Below are 22,557 nucleotides of genomic sequence, written 5' to 3' on the forward strand. Positions count from 1 at the left end.
TTAAGACACCGAAGACAACACTACCGTACAACCGACATAAGACATTAACCAGACCTTATTTGTTCTATATTGCCAAAAGTTAAAGTTGAATGCTGGTGTTTTCCCCTTCTAATGTGGGTAGGACAAAGAAGTCAGAAGTGTTTACTGGTCTACACTTTGCACATGTTTTCTTTAATGTTTAATTTCCTTTAAGTAAAGCCCAATTGAACCTTCTGATTTTTGGCAGGGTCAACAGGTATTTTCTTGCACTTATTAAATAGATAAAACAAAAAAAAAAAAAGGTTTACATACACGCAAAGGCCTAAAGCACACACAGCTCCCCTGAATGCCTTTCTCCTGGCAGGAGAATAGCTGCATTGAAAAAGTCCCTAAAGTCGCACTTTTCAGACGTATTTAGGCACATTGAAACTCGATCAGGCGCATAAAGTATTTTCAGTATTCATTCATTTAATTGGCCAGAATAGTAATGTAGCACTACTCCCATGGGAGCTGCTGGTTACAGGTTCCCCTGGGTTACCCATAGCAACAACTTGACAATGTAGCATATTCAAAGTGCTTGGCTCAGTCAAAAAACAGTCTAGGGGTTTTGATTTTTCTTGATTTAATTGAGAACTTGGATAGGAGAAGGGATGAGTGGGATACTCCAACTATATAAACTATGCACAATTGCTGGGACTTCTAGAAACACTGAGTGTGGCAAGGCCACTGCTTCACCTTAATACTGCAGTGAAGGAGAATTTGATGAACTGTACTGTATTGTGTAACACTCTTCAGGGTCCTACTTGGCACCCCCTTTGTCCCTACTCTTCAGGGTTCTAAACGGCACCCCCTTTACTCTGAAACTCTGTGTGAGCTGGCCCCTTGATCCTCTGACTTCACTGGAGTGGTCCCCCCTCCTGGGAAGACCCTTGGCAAATCCCTTGGTACTCACGGACACTGTTTTTCCCAGAAGATTCTGCCAGCATCTCCACCATCAGCCCCACTGGATCCTCTGCAGCTCAGCTCCACACCTGGTTCACTAGGACGACTGCCTAAGACCACCTTCCTCTTACATCAGGAGGAGAGACAAGCCGTCAGCCTCCTCCTGGGACTCTGCTTGCCACCAAAGACGCCCTGTCACATGTCCCCCTAGTTTTTATGAGCAATCCCAGGATGCACTGCAAGAGTGCCCACCCACTGAGACTCCCACAAAACCCAATGTGTCACTGGCTGGGTTTCCTCCACTGTCCAACAAGCTCCCCTATTGGACACAGTGGGGACACTCCCTCAGACCAAGTGAATCACACCTAGAAACATGTAACAGGCAACCTAATAGATCAGGCTCCCTTGATAAGCAGAAGGAGCAATATATGCTTTTACCTAGCACCTACCTAGGAGGGTGCTACATCAATTTATTCTGGCAATTAAAATGAATGAATGCTCAAAAGCTAAAGGTGCCTAGCGTTTAGGTGTGTTTACACGCGTCTACGTGCATCTGCCGTTTTTTTCTGTCCAAACGCACCTCTCCTGAAAGTGATTTTTATTTCTGTCTCTAAATGCTCCTGCTTCTAAACACCTGTAAATGCCTGTGTATGCATGGACACATAGGATAATATAGGGGGTATTTAGAGGCAGAAAAAAAAACATCAAATGCCTGTAATATGGGCATTGTTTAGATCAGGCATGTCCAACCTGCGGCCCGGGGGCCGCATGCGGCTCAGAGCCCCAGGCAATGCGGCCCACTGCCCCCTGCCAATTTTTTTTTTTTTTGATGGGGAAGAAGGAATTCAGGTTGGGTCATGGCCACAGTGGCTTCCAACTAACTGTAGGCAGAGGCTGCCTCGGAAAGGATCATCCTCTAGTTGTGATAAATTAGTGCTGGGGGGGGGGGGCGTTTTATTACTTATATACCTTAACTATAGTACATATTTTATATGCGGCCCGAGAAAATTTCTCTACACTCAATGTGGCCCAGAGAAGCCAAAAGGTTGGACACCCATGGTTTAGATGCAGTGTGCACGAGGCCAGAGAGAGTATTTTTGCAATTTCTTTACCAGTTGATCTCTTCCAAAACTGAATTCAAGAGCAAGAAAAGCTATTAGTCAAACCACAACATTAGCATTTTGAGCTATCAGTCAGAGGTGAAAATGTTATTTTATGTTTATTAATAATAATAATAATAATAATAATAATAATAATAATATATATATATATAGTCAGGTCCATAAATATTGGGACATCGACACAATTCTAATCTTTTTGGCTCTATACACCACCACAATGGATTTGAAATGAAACAAACAAGATGTGCTTTAACTGCAGACTTTCAGCTTTAATTTGAGGGTATTTATATCCAAATCAGGTGAACGGTGTAGGAATTACAACAGTTTGTATATGCGCCTCCCACTTTTTAAGGGACCAAAAGTAATGGGACAATTGGCTGCTCAGCAGTTCCATGGCCAGGTGTGTGTTATTCCCTCATTATCCCATTTACAAGGAGCAGATAAAAGGTCCAGAGTTAATTTCAAGTGTGCTATTTGCATTTGGAATCTGTTGCTGTCAACTCTCAATATGAGATCCAAAGAGCTGTCACTATCAGTGAAGCAAGCCATCATTAGGCTGAAAAAACAAAACAAACCCATCAGAGAGATAGCAAAAACATTAGGTGTGGCCAAATCAACTGTTTGGAACATCCTTAAAAAGAAAGAACGCACCGGTGAGCTCAGCAACACCAAAATACCCGGAAGACCACGGAAAACAACTGTGGGGGATGACCGAAGAATTCTTTCCCTGGTGAAGAAAACACCCGTCACAACAGTTGGCCAGATCAAGAACACTCTCCAGGAGGTAGGTGTATGTGTGTCAAAGTCAACAATCAAGAGAAGACTTCACCAGAGTGAATACAGAGGGTTCACCACAAGATGTAAAGCACCTTGTGAGCCTCAAAAACAGGAAGGCCAGATTAGAGTTTGTCAAACAACATCTAAAAAAGCATTCACAGTTCTGGAAAAACATCCTGTGGACAGATGAGACCAAGATCAACTTGTACCAGAGTGATGAGAAGAGAAGAGTATGGAGAAGGAAAGGAACTGGTGTGGAAGACAAGGGGGAGGGGAAGCCGCTCAGGTGCAAGCCCAACCTGGTGCTGGCCAGATCCGCCATCCGGAAACGTGCATAATAGGTTTTGAAGCCGCACACAGGTAGATGAAATAAACGGTGTCTTTATTCTTCAAAAATCATCAAGGACAAACAGACAGTGTGGGAACAGATGAGTCCAAGGTAGACGCGTTTCACAGCACAAACGGCCGCTTACTCATTACCACGGTAAGGAAAGGAACTGCTCATGATCCAAAGCATACCACCTCATCAGTGAAGCATGGTGATGGTAGTGTCATGGCGTGGGCATGTAAGGCTGCCAATGGAACTGGTTGTTTTGTATTTATTGATGATGTAACTGCTGACAAAAGCAACAGGATGAATTCTGAAGTGTTTCGGGGAATATTATCTGCTCATATTCAGCCAAATGCTTCAAAACTCATTGGACGGCGCTTCACAGTGCAGATGGACAATGCTCTGAAGCATACTGCGAAAGCAACCAAAGAGTTTTTTAAGGGAAAGAAGTGGAATGTTATGCAATGGCCAAGTCAATCCCCTGACCTGAATCCGATTGAGCATGCATTACACTTGCTGAAGACAAAACTAAAGGGAAAATGCCCCAAGAACAAGCAGGAACTGAAGACAGTTGCAGTAGAGGCCTGGCAGAGCATCACCAGGGATGAAACCCAGCGGCTGGTGATTTCTATGCGTTCCAGACTTCAGGCTGTAATTAACTACAAAGGATTTGCAACCAAGTATTAAAAAGTCAAAGTTTGATTTATGATTGTTAATCTGTCCCATTACTTTTGGTCCCTTAAAAAGTGGGAGTCACATATACAAACTGTTGTAATTCCTACACCGTTCACCTAATTTGGATGTAAATACCCTCAAATTAAAGCTGAAAGTCTGCAGTTAAAGCACATCTTGTTTGTTTCATTTCAAATCCATTGTGGTGGTGTATAGAGCCAAAAAGATTAGAATTGTGTCGATTTCTCAATATTTATGGACCTGACTGTATATATATATATATATATATATATATATATATATATATATATATATATACATACACCATATATATATATATATCAAAAAAAAAATATATATATATATCAAAAACAAAAAAAGCTTTGGCTTTAGAAATGCGTCGAGCTTTGCAGTCTTCCCAGGAAAGGGGTCTCTCCAATTCGCTAACATTTCAGCCACTATGCTAATACATACCGTAGATGAACTTATTTTGCATAGCGTTTGTTGATCTACAGTTATTAATACTGTTATTACTATTTCTAATTATATCACACCAAGGGATTACATTAGCTACAATAGTGTTTCTTTTGTTTTTTTATTGGCACTAGAATAGATAGCTATGATTACAGCTGCTAATCTCAACACAGGCAGTGCCGTTGCATATGGGTTGGGGCAAGATCTAGGTGGATAGCTATGCCAAACACCCTGTAAAAATGCTTAGCATGCACATGGGCACCAGTGATAGACAATGACATTCCTAACCATTTTCTGCAGAGTACTTATTGTTTACAGCCCAAATCCAAAGTTTTGTTTTTAAAATCCATTGCCCCTTGTTTAAAAGTCCCAAAGCAGTATTTATCTTCTTCATGCTCCACTGCTGCACTTCTGTGACCTCCTCTGATGTTCCTCACCAGTCCTCTTCCGGATGGAATGACCTCCAGCATCATTTAACCCTCTTCCTGTGGACCCAGGGCACAAAGCCCCCTTTCAATCTTGGGGAGCATCATTAGGCCACTTGACTCACTGGAGACTGATGCAGATGACAAAGCCCATGTAACTATGTGGAGCTTTTCTCTGCATCATAGAGGACCCAGCCACCACCAAGGAGAGAGCAGTAAGAGAACAGGTACACCCCAAAGGTATGTACCAAAGACAGCTTCAGAAAACGATGCATACTAAAAAGCAATTAAAAAAATGCAGAGGGAGTGCTTCAAGGTTGAGGTCTGGCCTTTAACGTTCCGCTGAACTGAAACTACAGACAACTATATCTTCCTTGGTGACAACCATGGCTTCTGCCAAAGACACAGAGGTCTGCCATAGATACAGTGGTATGAGTGAGAGTAGTCACCAAAGGACAGAAAGTGTATTATTTGCAGGATTACACTGTGAAAATAAGGAGGCATTGAACTCACCCCCTGCTTTAACCCCTCACTAGCGGTTGCAGGGGGATTTCAGCCTGGCTGTCTCCTGCCCAAGTGGGAAGATGTCCAGAGAAGTTGTGAACCCTACGCTTTTTTCCTCCTTGGCTGGAACCTTTCCCTGCAGCTAGTACCATCCCTCACAGAAGGGATCCCTTTACCTACACTACCGAGTTGCAAATGCGTGCCAAGCCTGGGAGCTAGGGCTTTATATAGGCTTTGCCTGATCCAAGATGGCTGCTAGAATCACATGGGGCAGCAGCATCCAGTCAGATAGCTTCCCCAAGTCCCAGGAAACCATAGAGGAACTATGTTCCTCTTGACTTCCTCTCCAACTGCAATGCTGCGGAGGAGGAGCGACACCTACAGTGGAGAAAGTAGACTGCATCTGCCTACAAGCCAAAGTCACACCCCTGACCCTTTTACAGAAAAATGCACAGCATTGAACTGGGCTGACATTCTAATTGACTGGCACTGCAGCACACCAACACATGCAGTGTGTGTTATTGTAATGTGATATATAGTAATCCCATAGGGCTTGTTCACGTCATGTGTGTTGGGATGCATTGGTCAATGTAATCCCAATGTATGGACTAGGCAAAAATGTTTTTCATTATGTCAGTTCACACTAATGCATTGGTATGCGCTGAACTAAAAATGCAGACAGTATTTTTTTATTCTGCGAAGCACGGAAAAAAAAGGAATCAGTTGATTTTGATGGCAATTATGGAGATAAGTGTATATGGCAGCTTTTCGTGGATCTAGAGTACCTACCACATTACTTTGGTAAAGAGCAAATTGCAAACAGAACAAATACAGAGAAATACTATAACAAATGGTAAAATCTTATTAGTTGCTATGGGGTTTTGCCCTATATACAGCATCACTAAAACAGACACTAAATCCTCAATGGATATTAACATATAAATGTCATTAGCACATATTGCAGGTCACCATTTCATATATTTAGCCAGTATTCAGCCTATAAATGTCCATGTTCCTACCTTCCTCAACCTCAGATTCAACATCAGACTCAAGTAATTGCTAGGCATCATCGAAGAGCAAGTTGCTGACGCTGTGTTCAAGTAACTTAGCTAACTCCTCCATGCCAGATGCTGGGGCTATGACAGGAGTAGCTGTGGACAAAGAGGCAGAATAAGCCACTCTGGCAGCAGCAGTGGACTGTGCACTAGTCTCTGCTTGAGTGACGAAGGATGAGGAAGATGAGGATAGTTTAGTAAGCTAGTCCACCACCTCCATTGCATGCTGTGGCTGGATAGCATCACTAAACAGAGGTAGTTGTGCCCTGTTGAGGACGGGCCATGTTCACCTTTGCCTGTGGACACATATGCTGCTGGCCCCCTCACAGTGCCATGAGAACGTCTGCCTCTCTTTGTTGGCCTCCCAGACATGATGGGGGGCTTATTACCAAAATGTAATAGAGACGGGGAAATGTGTACTTGGATGCACTTTAATTAATGCAAAGTGGTGTTAAGTGCACTTTAACTTGAGGACTCACTACATAGTCACACTCCACTGACATACTACAATATAATGCAGTAAAACTGCACTGACGCACTTCAATATACTGCAGTCAGAGTGTACTAATGCACTTCAATATACTGCAGTAAAAGTGCATTAACACACTTCAATATACTGCAGTAAAAGTTCCCTAACCCACTTAAATTTACTGCAGTAAAGGTGCACTAACGCACTTCAATATACTGCAATAAAAGTGCACTAACGCACTTCAATATACTGCAGTAAAGGTGCTCTGACCCACTTCAATATACTGCAGTAAAAGTGCACTAATGCACTTCAATAAACTGCAGTAAAAGTGCACAAACGCACTTCAATTTACTGCAGTAAAAGTGCACTAATGCACATCAATATACTGAATTGTGTCATTCTATGATGAAGCGCATAGGGGGATGACGTGCTGACTTCATCGCACACCACAAAAACAATAAAAATGACAAAAATCTTTCCCTTAGTTAGTAAACGCAATAACTTTTGCGCAAACCAATCAAAATACGCTTATTGCGATTTTTTTTTACCAAACATATGAAGCAGAAAACACATTGGCCTAAAATGTTAAAAAATTTTGATTTTTACATTTTTTGGGGGGGGGGGGGGAATTTCATATAAAAAAATGTGAAAAATATTGTTATTTTTTCAAAATTGTCGCTCTTTTTTTGTTTATAGCGCAAAAAGTAAAAATCGCACAGGTGATCAAATACCACCAAAAGATAGCTCTGTTTGTGGGAAAAAAGGACATCAATTTCATTTGGGTACAGCGTCTCACAACCGCACAATTGTCCGTTAAAGTCACGCAGTGCCGAATTGCAAAATAGGGCCTGGTCTTTGAGTAGCCAAATCCTCCTGGGCTTAAGTGGTTAATAAAGTTACAGTCTGATGACTGTGCTCTGTGCCCTAATTTTGGAAAGCCTTCATTGCTACAGCCAATCAGGGCTTCCAATGCACTCTGCAGCGCATTGTGGGGCATTCAGCAGGTTGAACAAATGGTCGAACGCCCTGACAATTAGGGTGTTTGCTGAAAGGGCAAACAGCCAATGTTCGGGCTGAACTTATGCTGGGCCTAAACCCTTTGCCCAACACTAGTGGGCAGCAGTATGTAGGGAACAGCCGAGTATTGGGTGTATTAGGTACTGAAGTATTGGGTACTCACTTTGTATACCCAATCATGTACAAAGGAAATGAAGGTAGCTACAACCTCAGGCTGGATAAATTATTCATCCAACACCAGGTTGTGGACACAGAAGAACAAAGCTGTGGGACGTGGGCTGTGGAACTAGCTGAATGGAATTCAGTAGAGTTTACCATCTTCCACCATTTTCTGTTATTGTTATTTAATGATACCGGTAAAGAGCTAAAATTTTAAGAAAAGTAATGGGATCATAAATTACTATTATAAGCTTTATCCATCAAGTCATTGCCTAGTTTGCCTATATATTAGGTACAACCCTATCCATCTCAGTGTGCATACTAGAACTCACTGTTTCATATCTTGCATCTGGCATTCTGTATTCTCTTGTTGATTCCTCAGGGTCTGAACTTCATACAGAAGTCGGCTTACATCCTCATGTCGAAGTTTGGTCTCTTCACTCTTTACAACAGACACCTGAGCAAAAAAACAATGAAGAACACAGTTTATTATCGTTTATTGACATTTATATTGCACCATACACCCACTGCAGATATTTCAGGAGTGTGTAGATGACAGGGAGCTATACACCCATCAGCTTCTTATACCATTGTGGGACTCTATATTATGGGAAATCTGATGGGGAAGTGTGACACCATGACCACAGCAGCTGTTCAGCATACCTCACAACTTTTTCGGATGGGAACGAGGGACACCAATTACCACTAATATTCCTTTTCTACTGTTTTTTAAAATTTACAAATGCAGAAATTTAGAAATTGGATAAAAGGAATTTAAAAAACAAAAAGGAAAGAAAAAAAGTGCATTTTTTTATACAACTATATACAGTAACTCACAAAAGTGAGTACATCCCTCACATTTTTGTAAATATTTTATTATATCTTTTCATGTGACAACACTGAAGAAATTACACTTTGATACAATGCAAAGCTATAAATGTACAGCTTTTATAACAGTGTAAACTTGCTGCCCCCTCAAACTAACTCAACACACAGCCACTTATGTCTGCTGGCAACAAAAGTGAATACACCCCTAAAGTGAGAATGTCCAAATTGGGCCCAAAGTGTCAATATTTTGTGTAGACACCATTATTTTCCAGCACTGCCTTAACCCTCTTGGGCAAGGAGTTCACCAGAGCTTCACAGGTTGCCACTGGAGTCCTCTCCTCCATGACGACATCACAGGCTGGTGAAGGTTAGAGACCTCGTGCTCCTCCACCTTCTGTTTTTGAGGATGCCCCACCAAAGCTTAATAGGGTTTAGATCTGGAGACATGCTTGGCTAGTCCATCACCTTTACCCTCAGCTTCTTTAGCAAGGCAGCGGTTGTCTTGGAGGTGTGTTTGGGTCCTTATCATGTTGGAATACTGCCTGTGGCCCAGTCTTTGAAGGGAGGGGATCATGCTTTGCTTCAGTATGTCACAGTACATGTTGGCATTCATGGTTCCCTCAATGAACTGTAGCTCCCAAGTGCCAGCAGCACTCATGCAGCCCCAGACCATGACCTTCCCACCACAATGCTTGACTGTAGACAAGACACACTTGTCTTTGTACTTCTCACCTGATTGCTACACACACACTCTAAACCCCATCTGAACCTAATACGTTTATCTTGCTTTCATCAGACCACAGGACATGGTTCCAGTAATCCATGTCCTTAGTCTGCTTGTTTTCAACAAACTGTTTGCGGGCTTTCTTGTGCATCATCTTTAGAAGAGGCTTCCTTCTGGGGACGACAGCCATGCAGACCAATTGGATGCAGTGTGTGGCGTATGGTCTGAGCACTGATGGGCTGACCCTCCACCCCTTCAACCTCTGTATAGCAATGCTGGCAGCACTCATATGTCTATGTCCCAAAGACAACCTCTGGATATGACGCTGAGCACGGCACTCAACTTCTTTGGTCGACCATGGCGAGGCCTGTTCTGAGTAGAACCTGAAATCTGTCCTGTTAAACTGCCATATGGTCTTGGCCACCGTGCTGCAGCTCAGTTTGAAGGTTTTGGTAATCTTATAGCCTAGGCCATCTTTATGTAGAGTAACAATTCTTTTTTTCAGATCCTCAGAGAGTTATTTGCCATGAGGCACCATGTTGAACTTCCAGTGACCAGTATGAGAGAGTGAGAGCGATACCAACAAATTTAACACACCTGCTCCCCATTCACACCTGAGACCTTGTAACACTAATTAGTCACATGACAATGGTGAGGGAAAATGGCTAATCGGGTTCAATTTGGACTTTTTCCCTTAGGGGTGTACTCACTTTTGTTGCCAGCGGTTTAGACATTAATTAATGTGTGTTGAGTTATTTTGAGGGGACAGAAAATGTACACTGTTATACAAGCTGTACACTCACTACTTTACATTATAGCAAAGTGTCATTTCTTCAGTGTTGTCACATAAAAAGATATAATAAAATATTTACAAAAATGTGAGGGGTGTACTCACTTTTGTGTGACACTGTAGATCAGATGAAAATGAGGGACAAATTAGGAGGAATGAGGGAAAAGAGGGACCTTGTTCCACATCAGGGACAATCCCTCAAATTTAGGGACATTTGGGAGCTATGTGTTCAGTGCTGGGAATACTGGTGGGGAAATTGTGTCACTAGATGCATATAAGAAAGCTAGAGATGGGACTTTTTGATGTGCTTTGCAGTGCACTGCAGTAAAAAAAAACTAAAGTGGGGTAATTTTTACTTTGTCACCATTCAAAATGAATAAGCTTTGGTAACACAACACACAATAAAGCATGTTACAGTGCCTATTTTACTGCAGCCCATGATCAGTTTTGATCCTAGAATTATTTGACTAGCAGGTGACTGCTAAACCCAGGTTAGCTCAACTATCTAATTTCAGTGAGTAGCCTTACAAGTTCTCACCATAATTAGGTGATGATTATTACACTGTGTATTCAGTGTTATAATCTAATAATCTCACTGTATACAGAATAAGAATAATTATGATGATGAGATTGTTCTCATTCAACAGTCCATTAAAGCGGAGTTCCAGCCCCAAAATCATGCCTGCCGATATTATGGCATATGCTTCCTTATCCTTTCCTGAGCCCAAATTGGATATTCCCGGCATTTTTATTTTTTTACTTACCTTTTTAGAGAGGATAATATACTCACCTTACCATCCACTTCCTCCTTCCTCGGCCGTGGCCCGCGCCGTCACTTCCTGTCCCGCAATGCGTCCTGGGAGCTCTTACTCTTGGCTCCCAGGATGCAATGGGCGGTGACGAAAGCGGCCGTCCGCTCCTCTCATCGCGTGATTTCCAAACAGGAAATTACGCAATGTTAGGTGGAGCAGAGTACTCCACAGTACATAGTACTGGGCATGCGCGAGATTTCGTGCTGGAATCACCGGCCTCCGCCCACTACAACCAGGAAGCAGGGCAGGCATTTCCCCACAATGGACTTGGAGATCCAGGACAAAGATGGCGGCGCTCACAAGAATTTTTATAAAGTAAGATTTCATGCTTGCAAACATATTATTACAATGTATGAAACAGGATTAGCGGATGTATAGAGGTCTAAGGGTCACTGTTTGGGGGATATTAAAAAAAAAAATGATTCTGTGGCTGGAACTCTGCTTTAAGCTCTGCTAATAATAATAGAACTGCAGTAGCCATGCTGGAGATGCCTACAGTGAACTGTCTCCATCTTTCATGTGCACCTGCCATGAGCACTTCTTTGTTCCTCACAGTAGGTTACAAAGGAGGCAGTCCTAGACAATGCCTAATTTTAACTTCAATCTTTCCAAAATGAGTGATGAAATGTGGGTCCTTATGATCATTTGCATTTTCTGATTGCAGTTCTAGTTCCATAAAGACCATGGGCTTGATTTACTCAAGGTAAATAGAGAAAAATCACACAGCCTTCAGTCCACCAAATAAATAAAAGGTGGAGAAAGGGTGAGAAAATGGGACTTTACCTGTACCTCATAAATTCAAAAACCATGTACATTCCACAACACTTTATTATAAAAGTTAAAATCCCACATAGCATAAAGCATGATCATCAGTTCATATTCTGTAAAAAAAAACATAATCTGTATTATATTGTTTCATAAGTTATGATTTCTTAGTGTGTGGGGTCCTTGATCAACACGTTTTGCAATTTATTCGCTTGCTCAGGATCCACACCAAGGTATATGTAAATGAAAGTCCACTCCCAAGGACACAAATGTCTATCTACTATCCAAGATTTCTCAAGTCAGACCATCATCAAAACTTCACACTACATGCTCTTTAAATTGTACACCAGAGAGGGGGATGTCAAATTATACCCCAAATAATGTAAAAAACACTTGTGCAATAAAACTCTTTGATGGATATTTATTGTTTCATCCTGAAGAATCCTACAGTTTCCCCATTGTACTAGCTGACTTATATGACTTCCAGTAAAATAACTTGTGGTCCAAAACATATAGATACAAGCAAATATAGTCATGGCTGAGTGGTTAGAACAATCTTTAAAGGCTTAGAGGGTCTGTATAGTCAAATGGTCTCAAGTTTTGTGTAAGGAGATATGAGATAGGAAATCCTTGAACTGTTGGAAATGACCACAAGGCCGTACTCTAAGGTAGCAACCCAGACCCTTCAACAAGGGTTCATTGCCATTTTTGAATTCAGCCAGGCCAGACTGATTGGGAATTAAATTCCCCAAGCAGCCCTCCCTTACCACTCACCCACAGACCCTCTATTGAGCAGATCAGTCTAGCGCAGTCATCAACTTTCTAAAAAAAATGTTATCCTTTAACTGTTGAGATTCTTTATAAATGATTCAAACTATAAATTATAAATGATCTAGTGCTATAAGTCATTCTAAAGGCATGACCTCCTTCATTTGGTCCATCCATTCACCTTGGGAACTTTTTAGGACCGGTGGAGTTCCATTTAAACCCCATAAAATTACCAATTGACATGACAACATTTTTTAAAAAGAATAAAAAAGAAAAACCATTGCAGCCACTACATTTAATAATCGGTAAGCTGCAATATATAACATTTTAATCTTGGATTTAGTACAGTTTTAATTTGAACTCTAAGAGCTAATCAGTCTGTTAACATTAACATACCGCCTAAACTGTTATGTGAACCTTAATCTATTTTATAATAGTAGATTTAACCTTAAATTTCAAAAACCTCAGGTCCCCACATAGGGATCCTACAGTGCCTCTCAAGACCAAAATTAAATTATTCATATGTAACCTGGACTGTAGCTGATAACTGATGTGGGACTTCTTCCTATGTTGCTGCTGTATTATCCTTCTGCAATGTGGACAGGGTTAAACTGAATATTCATTAATGCAGAAGTGCAGCAGCTGATTAGGGAGACCACTTTGTAATGCCTATTTATGGAATCTCCAGTGCAGAGCGAAGTCATCTTTGTTGGGTTTAGATTAAGCCTGGAGAAGGACAGATGGTGATTGGCTGATGCAAAAGAGCAAGGGGACATTGAGCCGTGAGCTGGAAAAAGGGAGCTCTTTTGTGCCACCAGTGTGTAGAATGCAGAAAGGAAGCCACTGTAGGGACCATTTGCTACTGCAACCATTTTCCTGTGCTAAACAGCTGAGATAGAGCAGTGGTGCGTAGACTGAGTTTGCTGAAGAGGACCACTGGCTACCATTGCTGGGCACTAGCTTGGGAGGGAGGACCCTGTAGAAACACTGGAGTTCGGGGAGTACCTACAGTGGTGAGATGCCTCTTGGACTCTGACTTTTCTTGCTTCCTGATTCTGTGTTATAGTTCTACCCCAGTAGGGTTGTCTTAACTCCCCCCTGTATTTGGGAACAATCCAGTGCCTCTTTGGATCACAAAGACTGAATTAGAGAGCACTCCCACCACTTCCAAGGAAAGAAAGAGGGACTGTTTCAGCAGGAGTGAAAGAGAGAGATTACAACAGCTTCTATCCCTGTCTGACTTGAACTGGATATTTAATAATTCAGAGCACTTGTCCAAGGACTCAGAAGAGGGTGCCCTGAGTCTGGCAAGAGACTAACAGCATACAAATTATTAATCTGTTGTTTTCTGGGTGCTGTTATGCTTTCTTAAAAGGCCAAAACGTTGCCGGTCAATGTTTTTTTTTTATTTTTCACTGACCAGTGTGACAAAACAGGCACTGTTATAGCAAGTTTGGACTGTATTTATATACTTTTGCTAGGTAAATGTAGTTTAGTTTTGTTAATTACTCTTAGTCGGAATACTGCAGGTGTTTTACCATATTTCTTCAAGTAACTTTATTGTCTTACTGATTGTTTGTATAAGTACACTTGCTAATAATTTCTCCTTTTAGGCTATGCTTGGACTTATACATTATTTCAAATACCTCAAGAAGTGTACATGCTTCACATGTACTGTACATGACTAAAATATATATTTATACATGCTCTTTAACTCCTTCCCACTTTCAATCTATTTTTTCTTCTTTGATTTAACCTTAATAAATTCCCCTCTTTGAGAGCCAGCAGATCACATTTTGCACTATTATTATTATTATTATTAATAAGGATTTCTATGGCACCAGCAATTTACGCAGCGCTTTACAATATTTGAGGGAAACAGTACATATACAATACAATAAAATACAAGAGGATTTAGAGGGCCCTGCTCAGAAGAGCTTACAATCTAATGGGGTGGGGCAGGTGTTACAAGAGTTAAGAGTAGGGAATGAGCTGATGGCAGATTAGTTGGCGGTGTGATAGGCTTCCCTGAAGAGATGAGTTTTCAGGGATCGCCTGAAAGCAGCTAGAGTAGGAGATAGCCATACAGGTTGAGGTAGAGCGTTCCAGAGGATGGGAGAGGCCCTGGAGAAATCCTGGAGACGAACATGAGAGGAGGAGACAAGGGAGCTTGAGAGTAGGAGGTCTTGAGAGGAGCGGAGAGGACGGTTGGGGTGATATTTTGAGACAAGATTGCTGATGTAGCTCGGGGCAGAGTTGTGAATGGCTTCGTATGTTGCGGTTAGTATTTTGAATTTAATTCGCTGGGCAATCGGAAGCCAGTGTAGGGTTGGTAAGGTGGATAAGCCTGGCAGCAGCGTTCATGATAGACTGAAGAGGGGATAGCCTATGAAGTGGTAGGCCTATGAGAAGGGAGTTGCAATAGTCGAGGCGAGAAATAACTAGGGAGTGAATGAGTAGCTTGGTGGTTTCAGTTGTTAAAAAGGGGCGAATTTTAGAGATGTTGCGGAGGTGAAGTCTACAAGCTTTTGACAATGATTGGATTTGGGGCTGAAAGGACAGGTCAGAGTCCAGGATTACACCTAGTACCCTGGCATGAGGGGAGGGATTGATGGTTGCTTAACTAATTTTGATAGAAAAGTCATGGAGGGGGGCGCGGGCGGGAGGGAATATTACCAGCTCAGTTTTAGAGAGATTTAGTTTGAGGAAGTGGTGCGACATCCATGTTGATATGTCGGTAAGTAAGTTAGCAATGCGAGAGGAGACTGAAGGAGTGAGGTGCGGAGTAGACAGATAGATTTGAGTGTCATCGGCCTATAGATGGTATTGGAAGCCGTGGGCGGTTATCAAGTGACCAAGGGAGGCGGTGTAGATAGAGAAGAGGAGGGGGTCCAAGAACAGAGCCTTGGGGAACCCCCACAGAAAGGGGCAATGGGGAGGAGGAGGTAGAGTTGTGGGTAGCACTGAAGGAGCGCTGTGATAGGTAGGAGGAGAATAAAGATAGAGCAGAATCTTGGAGGCCAAGGGAACAGAGTTTATTAAGAAGGAGCGGGTGGTCAACAGTATCAAAGGCCGCAGAAAGGTCAAGTAATAGAAGTATGGAGTAGTGGCCATTGGTTTTAACAGTTAGTAGATCGTTTGTGAGTTTTAGTAAGGCAGTTCCTGTAGAGTGCTGCGAGCGAAAGCCAGACTGTAAGGGATCAAGAAGGTTATTTTCACTGAGGTAGGAGCTGAGACGACTACTGCTGGCTCTCAAACTTCTCTGTCACAGACAGCTTGGCTGTCTCTGTATGATTGGGAACCAATCAGGGTGTTTCATAATTATGTAATCGCTATGACAGCAAGCAGTGACAAATTAGGCACATATAGGCTGGCTGGAGTCTTCACTGAAGGAAAGAATAAAGAAGAAGACTCAGTCTGCAGATTAATACTGCAACCCTAAGGCTCCAGTGGCATCTGCAGTCCAATCAGTTTTTTTTTTTTTATTAGAGAGTTTATTGTAAAGAAAAGCAATAGATAGCAAATCAAACAAGGAAACTTGTACAACATATCCAAATCAGTCTCGAAGAGACAGGTATTACAGCAATAAGTCCGTAGATATACAATTTCCAATTAGAATCCCCAGAACCATCACACAGAAGCTTTCTTGACAACTCAGATTGTCGCCAAGCATGTAACTGAGAGGAAAACTAGATAGGGGGAAAAAAAAGGGGGGAGGAGGGGGGAGAAAAAAAAGGGGAGGAAGGGGGAGGAGGTGTCAGTATGAGGGCATAAGAGAGTGAGCATGGGGGGGGGGGGGAAGAACAGGGGGGAGCAAGAGCATCGTCACAGACTATCACTAATACAATAATAAGCTGTCCCTAGGGAGCTTGACCTTCTGCATCAATCCAACTAAACTATATTTTATCATACTTCTTGGGATAGTTTCTGCTCTCATATGATTTTTTTTATATAATGGTAATGCTGATTTAACTGCCTTACACCAGGAAGAACAGGTCTCTTTGGCACCCCACTGAGAAGAAGAAACACTTTAAGGAATTGCACAAGGAATTATAACCTTTTTTGGAACGTTTATATTCTTTTTTATATGGACTTTTTTGCTATATTATAGTCATGTAAATTTTAGATGGTGTGTCACTCCCATATTTATATCCAGATTTGTGTTCAACACTCATTCACATATATGTAATTCACACCTCCATTTTCCTTTTGTTATTGGAGTAATTTTTCCCTTATATATTTTATTGCATGAAGCAATTTATTTATTTATATTTATTAATATTAGTGCACTTATTCACTAAACGTGTATTGTTTACCTGAGAAGGATAGAGCACCAGCACTTTATATATATATATATATATATATATATATATATATATATATATATATATATATATATTACTTCTGCCATCCGGCTAAGTTTACATTTTGCACAATCACCTGTATCTATAGGTAATTGATTTCCATTTGTGCACAGACACTAAGCACTTTCTGGTGATTTTATTATATCTATTGAGGTTGTGATTTTAAATTTATGACCAATTGCATCTATGTGTTAGCGCCTCATTATTCCCTTCAACTGTCAGGGTCATTCATACCAGCGAGCTGCGCTGAACCCATGACCACTGGTGTGTGTTGTGAGATACAGCGCTGATGTGTTGATCCTGGCACATCACACTGCTTATTTTTCTTTTTCCCAGAACTTTATTGAAAATGTCACAAGTGACATTTCAGTAGAGTTTTATTTACAGCAGCGGCGTTGCAATGTGTTGGTTCACATTGCAACCCACTGCACTGAGGAAAAGTACTTTATGTAGTACTTTTTTTTTTTTTCAGCACACACCATAGCAACACCGTGGTGTGAATTGACACCATAGAAAACAAGGCAATATGCCCTGTCTACTTACTGGGACTGCGCTGAAAATGCCCCCACGCACATGGTGTGCCCAAGTCCTAATTGTCTAGTAATAGAAGAAAATCCTGTACCGGTATACCGTATGTACCGTAGTCTCGGCTACATACAGTATACCTCACTGAGCCAATCACAGTGAGCGATGTATTCTATTATTGAATGCAAAGCCTGCTTGGATTGGCAGAGTCAGAGAGGCGGGCAGATGTTACTCCGCCAATCTGAGCAGGCTTTGCATTCAATAATAGAATACATAGCTCTCCCTGATTGGCTCAGCGCGGTACACTGTATGTAGCCGAAGCTACGGTACATACGGTAGACCGGTACACAGCCAGCGTCTTGGGAGATTACATCAACCGGTAATACTTATACTTAGGTTATCTTGGAGATATTATACTAAGTGTATAAGACGACCCCCCATTTTGGGGGATTTTTTTGAGGTTCAAAAGTAGTCTTATACGCCAGAAAATACAGTATATATCTATATATATATAGATATATATATATATATATATATTATCAAGTTTTTATTAGGTTAACTGGCAAATTCTCATGCTGCTAAATTTTCCCTGGGCATCAATGACCACAATGATCATAAAAGAGTTAAAGAAGAACTTTGGTCCAAATAAAACCTAATCGAACATTTCTAAAATGAGAGCTCTAAACATAACCTGTATTAACAGTTTAGCCATAGTGCAGCTATAAGCCTGGACTAATTGTTTTTGAAGTTTTCTTAAGGTTTAATTCTGCTTTCCTTTAAAACCAAGCCTCCTGTTTGTCATAGTAATCGCCTGGTTTAAATCCTGTTTGAACCCTTAGCCTAGTAAAAAAACAAGAAATTCTAACTTTACAGGCTGTATTTACAGGATCAGAGACTTATAAAGTAATGAAGCCAGAGATAGCTAGGCAACACCTTCAAAAGGAGGTTAGCACTCACCATGCAATAAAAAACAACAAGAAAAAAAATATCCTTGTATTTCCTTTTTGACATGTCCTTAAGGTCTGTGGCATGTCATTATATGGCGTGTTACCAGGTGTGTGGTAAGGCAGCACATTTTAATGACCTGCCAATGTACCAAAAGGTACTTAACCACTTCAGCTCCGGAAGGTTTTACCCCCTTAATGACCAGGCAATTTTTTGCGATTCGGAACTGTGGTACTTTAACGAAAAATTGTGCGGTTGTGCGACGCTTTACCAAAATACAATTGATGTCCTTTTTTTCCCCACAAATAGAGCTTTCTTTTGATGGCATTTGATCACCTCTGCGGTTTATAGATTTTGCCCTATAAACAAAAAAAGAGCGAAAATTTTGAAAAGAAACACAATATTTTTACTTTCTGCTATAAAACATTCCCAATAACAAAATGTAAAAAATCTAATTTTTTTATCAGTTTAGGCCAATTTGTATTCTGCTACATCTTTTTTGGTAAAAAAAAATCCCAAAAAGTGTATTTTAATTGGTTTGCACAAAAGTTATAGCATTTACAAACTATGGGATAGCTTTTTGGACTTTTTATTATTTTTTTTTTTTTTTTTATTAGTAATGGCGGCGATCTGCGACATTGCGGCGGACAAATCTGACATTTTTGACACTTTTTGGGGACCAGTGACATTAATACAGTAATCAGTGCTAAATATTATGCACTGTTACTGTATAAATGACACTGGCAGGGAAGAGATTAATACTGGGGGTGAACAAAGGGGTTAATGTATGCCTAAAAATGCTTACTTACTGTCGAGGGAGCTATGTGATAGGCACAGAGAGATCGGGGTTTCAGCTTAGCTGAAAATCCTGATCTCTCTCTGCCTGTGTGACAGAAGACCCGCCAGCTTTGTTTACATAAGCAGGCGGGTCTTCTGTCAGTTTCTCTGATGATTGTGGGAGGCTGGCGGCGATCGCCGCTGCTCTTCCCGCTGCCTGACTCCCGCTGAGGTCTAATCACAGCGGGAGCGCAGTCTCGGCTGGATGCTTGCACATAATCACGTAGTACTATGTGATTATGCACACCCGAGCCGCCCTGCCGCAGTAAATCTGCGCGGGCGGTTGGCAACTGGTTAAATAGGCAATTTCACATTTTTTTCAATGAAGTATGGTGCATTATAATAAAGGATCTTTATGGTGTGTTAGGGAATTTGTACCTTAGCTGCTATCAGTGGCGGCAGGTGAAGTTTTAAGATGGGGGGTGCAAGACCCCACCCTTCTATTTTGACCCCTCCCATTTCTCAGAAACCCCACCCATTTTGTCCCCTGTATTTTGCTTGCGTGAACAAATTCTCCCAATATATCACATATTAAGAGGTCTCTCAGTACTAGTATATCCCATAATAGGGAGCAGGGGCCCTATTATGGGATATACTGTGAGAGACACCCTATTATGGGATACACTGACTGAGAGTGGCACAAACCCCACAGTACAGACCCTCTAGCACAAACCCCACAGTACAGACCCCCTAGCACAAACCCCACAGTACAGGCCCCCTAGCACTAATCCCATAGTACAGGCCCCCTAGCACAAACCCCACAGTACAGACCCCCTAGCACAAACCCCACAGTACAGGCCTCCTAGCACAAACCCCACAGTACAGGCCCCCTAGCACAAACCCCACAGTACAGGCCCCCTAGCACAAACCCCACAGTACAGGCCCCCTAGCACAAACCCCACAGTACAGACCCCCTAGCACAAACCTTACAGTACAGACCCCCTAGCACAAACCCCACAGTACAGACCCCCTAGCACAAACCCCACAGTACAGGCCCCCTAGCACAAACCCCACAGTACAGATCCCCTAGCACAAACCCCACAGTACAGGCCCCCTAGCACAAACCCCACAGTACAGACCCCCTAGCACTAATCCCACAGTACAGGCCCCCTTTCAATGCAGTGACCAGCTTACATGCCCCCTTTCAATGTAGTGACCAGCGTACAAGCCCCCTTTCAATGTAGTGACCAGCGTACATGCCCCCTTTCAATGTAGTGACCAGCGTACGTGCCACCTTTCAATGTAGTGACCAGCGTACATGCCCCCTTTCAATGCAGTGACAAGCGTGCAGGCCCCCTTTCAATGCAATGACAAGCGTACAGGCCCCCTTTCAATGCAGTGACCAGCGTACATGCCCCCTTTCAATGTAGTGACCAGCGTACATGCTCCCTTTCAATGTAATGACCAGCGTACATGCCCCCTTTCAATGTAGTGACCAGCGTACATGCCCCCTTCAATGCAGTGACCAGCGTACATGCCCCCTTTCAAAGCAGAGACCAGCGTACATGCCCCCTTTCAATGTAGTGACCAGCGTACATGCCCCCTTTCAATGTAGTGACCAGCGTACATGCCCCTTTCAATGTAGTGACCAGCATACAGGCCCCCTTTCAATGCAGTGACAAGCGTACAGGCCCCCTTTCAATGCAGTGACAAGCGTACAGGCCCCCTTTCAATGCAGTGACAAGCGTATAGGCCCCTTTCAATGTAGTGACCAGTATACATGTACCCTTTCAATGCAGTGACCAGTATACATGTACCCTTTCAATGCAGTGACCAGTATACATACCCCTCAATGTAGTGACCAGCATACATGCCCCCTTTCAATGCAGAGACCAGCGTGCGTGCCCCCTTCAAAGCAGACAGTACTGGGCTAGTGGGCTGGCAATGGATGGAGGATGGTGCTGGATGGTAGAGTGCTGCGGGAGGTACATGCATGGCTGCACTGTGCAAAGTGCAGCCATGCATGCACCTCCCGCAGCACTCTACCATCCAGCACCATCCTCCATGGCTCCATCCACTGCCACTTGCCAGCGCTAGTACAGCCGGTCCCAGTGCCTTCTCTTACCTTCGCGGAGACGAACGTTCCGGTCCTCTGGTCAGGTGGTCACCTCGCGTCAGAGGACAGGTCACCGTCAGCTCAGCTTCTTCCGAGTCAGCGGCCGGTGCGAGACTGCTTCGGTCGGCTCCGGCTGGATCCAGTGGAGTCCGTCCGACTCCTCACGCGGCTCCCCTCTCTCTGCGACGGCGGGCGGGAAGGACATGACGCCGGGGCGGTGCACCGCCCCCACGCATCATGTGACCAAAGGACCGTCCCGGGAATGTCGTCCTGTGATTGGTCCAGGCTGGAGTCTGGACCAATCACAGCCAGGAGTCCAGTAAAGTGGGGAGTGTCAGGGCGCATTGCTCTGTGCCCCGACACTCCCCCAGAAGGCCGCCAATCGGCGCCTCCATTCGGCTCAGGTGGGGTCAAAAACCTCACACACACCCCCCCCCCCCCATACCCACCACTAGGTCCGGCGCCCCTAGTGGCTGAAAATGCACATATTTTTTTTGTAAAAGATCACTCTGAATATATAGTCCACAAATGGAATCATACACAAAGCAATAGTAGCGCAGATATCTTGTGTCAATCAAAGCATGCAAGGAATTGCTGGAATACACTAGTCCTTTTTCATTACATGTCCAGTATTGTAACCATCCTTTTCACCAACAGGGGTCACCAGTGTATTTATAAGGGGTCACCCGACATTCAATCCTCCACCGTTGTGATACAGATAAAAGGTGGCAACTCACCAGACCAACTGGCCTTCCTATTCTCATAGAGAAGGCAGAAAAGCGTGAACACTGTAATCTTTACTGGATCGGCTGCAGCTGTTAGACAAAGCACCTCTTTCCACAGAAATCAGCGTCCCCTTTGCTTACGAGTCACTCACCACCCGGTTAAGGAAAGCATGAAAAAAAGGACCGCACTAGTGTGATTTTGTAAAGACCACTCCACACTTTATTCAACAATCCCCAATCAAAATGCACTCACAAACGCAATATAGTAGTATGCCTTCTAATAAAACATTACGGAAGTAGCAGGGATGCATCGGCAGGCGATATTGGTAGGCTCACCCTCTCCACGCTGATGTTCCTAACCTCCAACACCTCCGAATGTGTCACCCGAGTACTTCCGGTCGCCGCAAGGTTCACGCCCTGACGCGTTTCGTCATTTCCGACTTCTTCGAAGGAGTGGTGACACATTCGGAGGTGTTGGAGGTTTGGAACATCA

At 42.8% G+C, this 22,557-nt stretch overlaps 1 protein-coding gene across 1 annotated transcript in view; it reads right to left on the reverse strand.

Annotated features, from left to right (window-relative positions):
• Positions 1-22,557, reverse strand: part of HSF4 (heat shock transcription factor 4) — a gene marked incomplete at both ends in the record, with an annotated part of 142,639 nt that overhangs the window by 46,293 nt on the left and 73,789 nt on the right. Inside the window, one exon of the mRNA XM_082270358.1 lies at positions 8,258-8,382. Within this exon, the coding sequence (XP_082126484.1) occupies positions 8,258-8,382 (125 nt within the window). The remainder of the gene's footprint in view (positions 1-8,257; positions 8,383-22,557) is intronic.

This window comes from Pelophylax lessonae, assembly GCF_965119305.1.
Source record: "Pelophylax lessonae genome assembly, chromosome: 10".
NCBI lineage: Eukaryota > Metazoa > Chordata > Amphibia > Anura > Ranidae > Pelophylax > Pelophylax lessonae.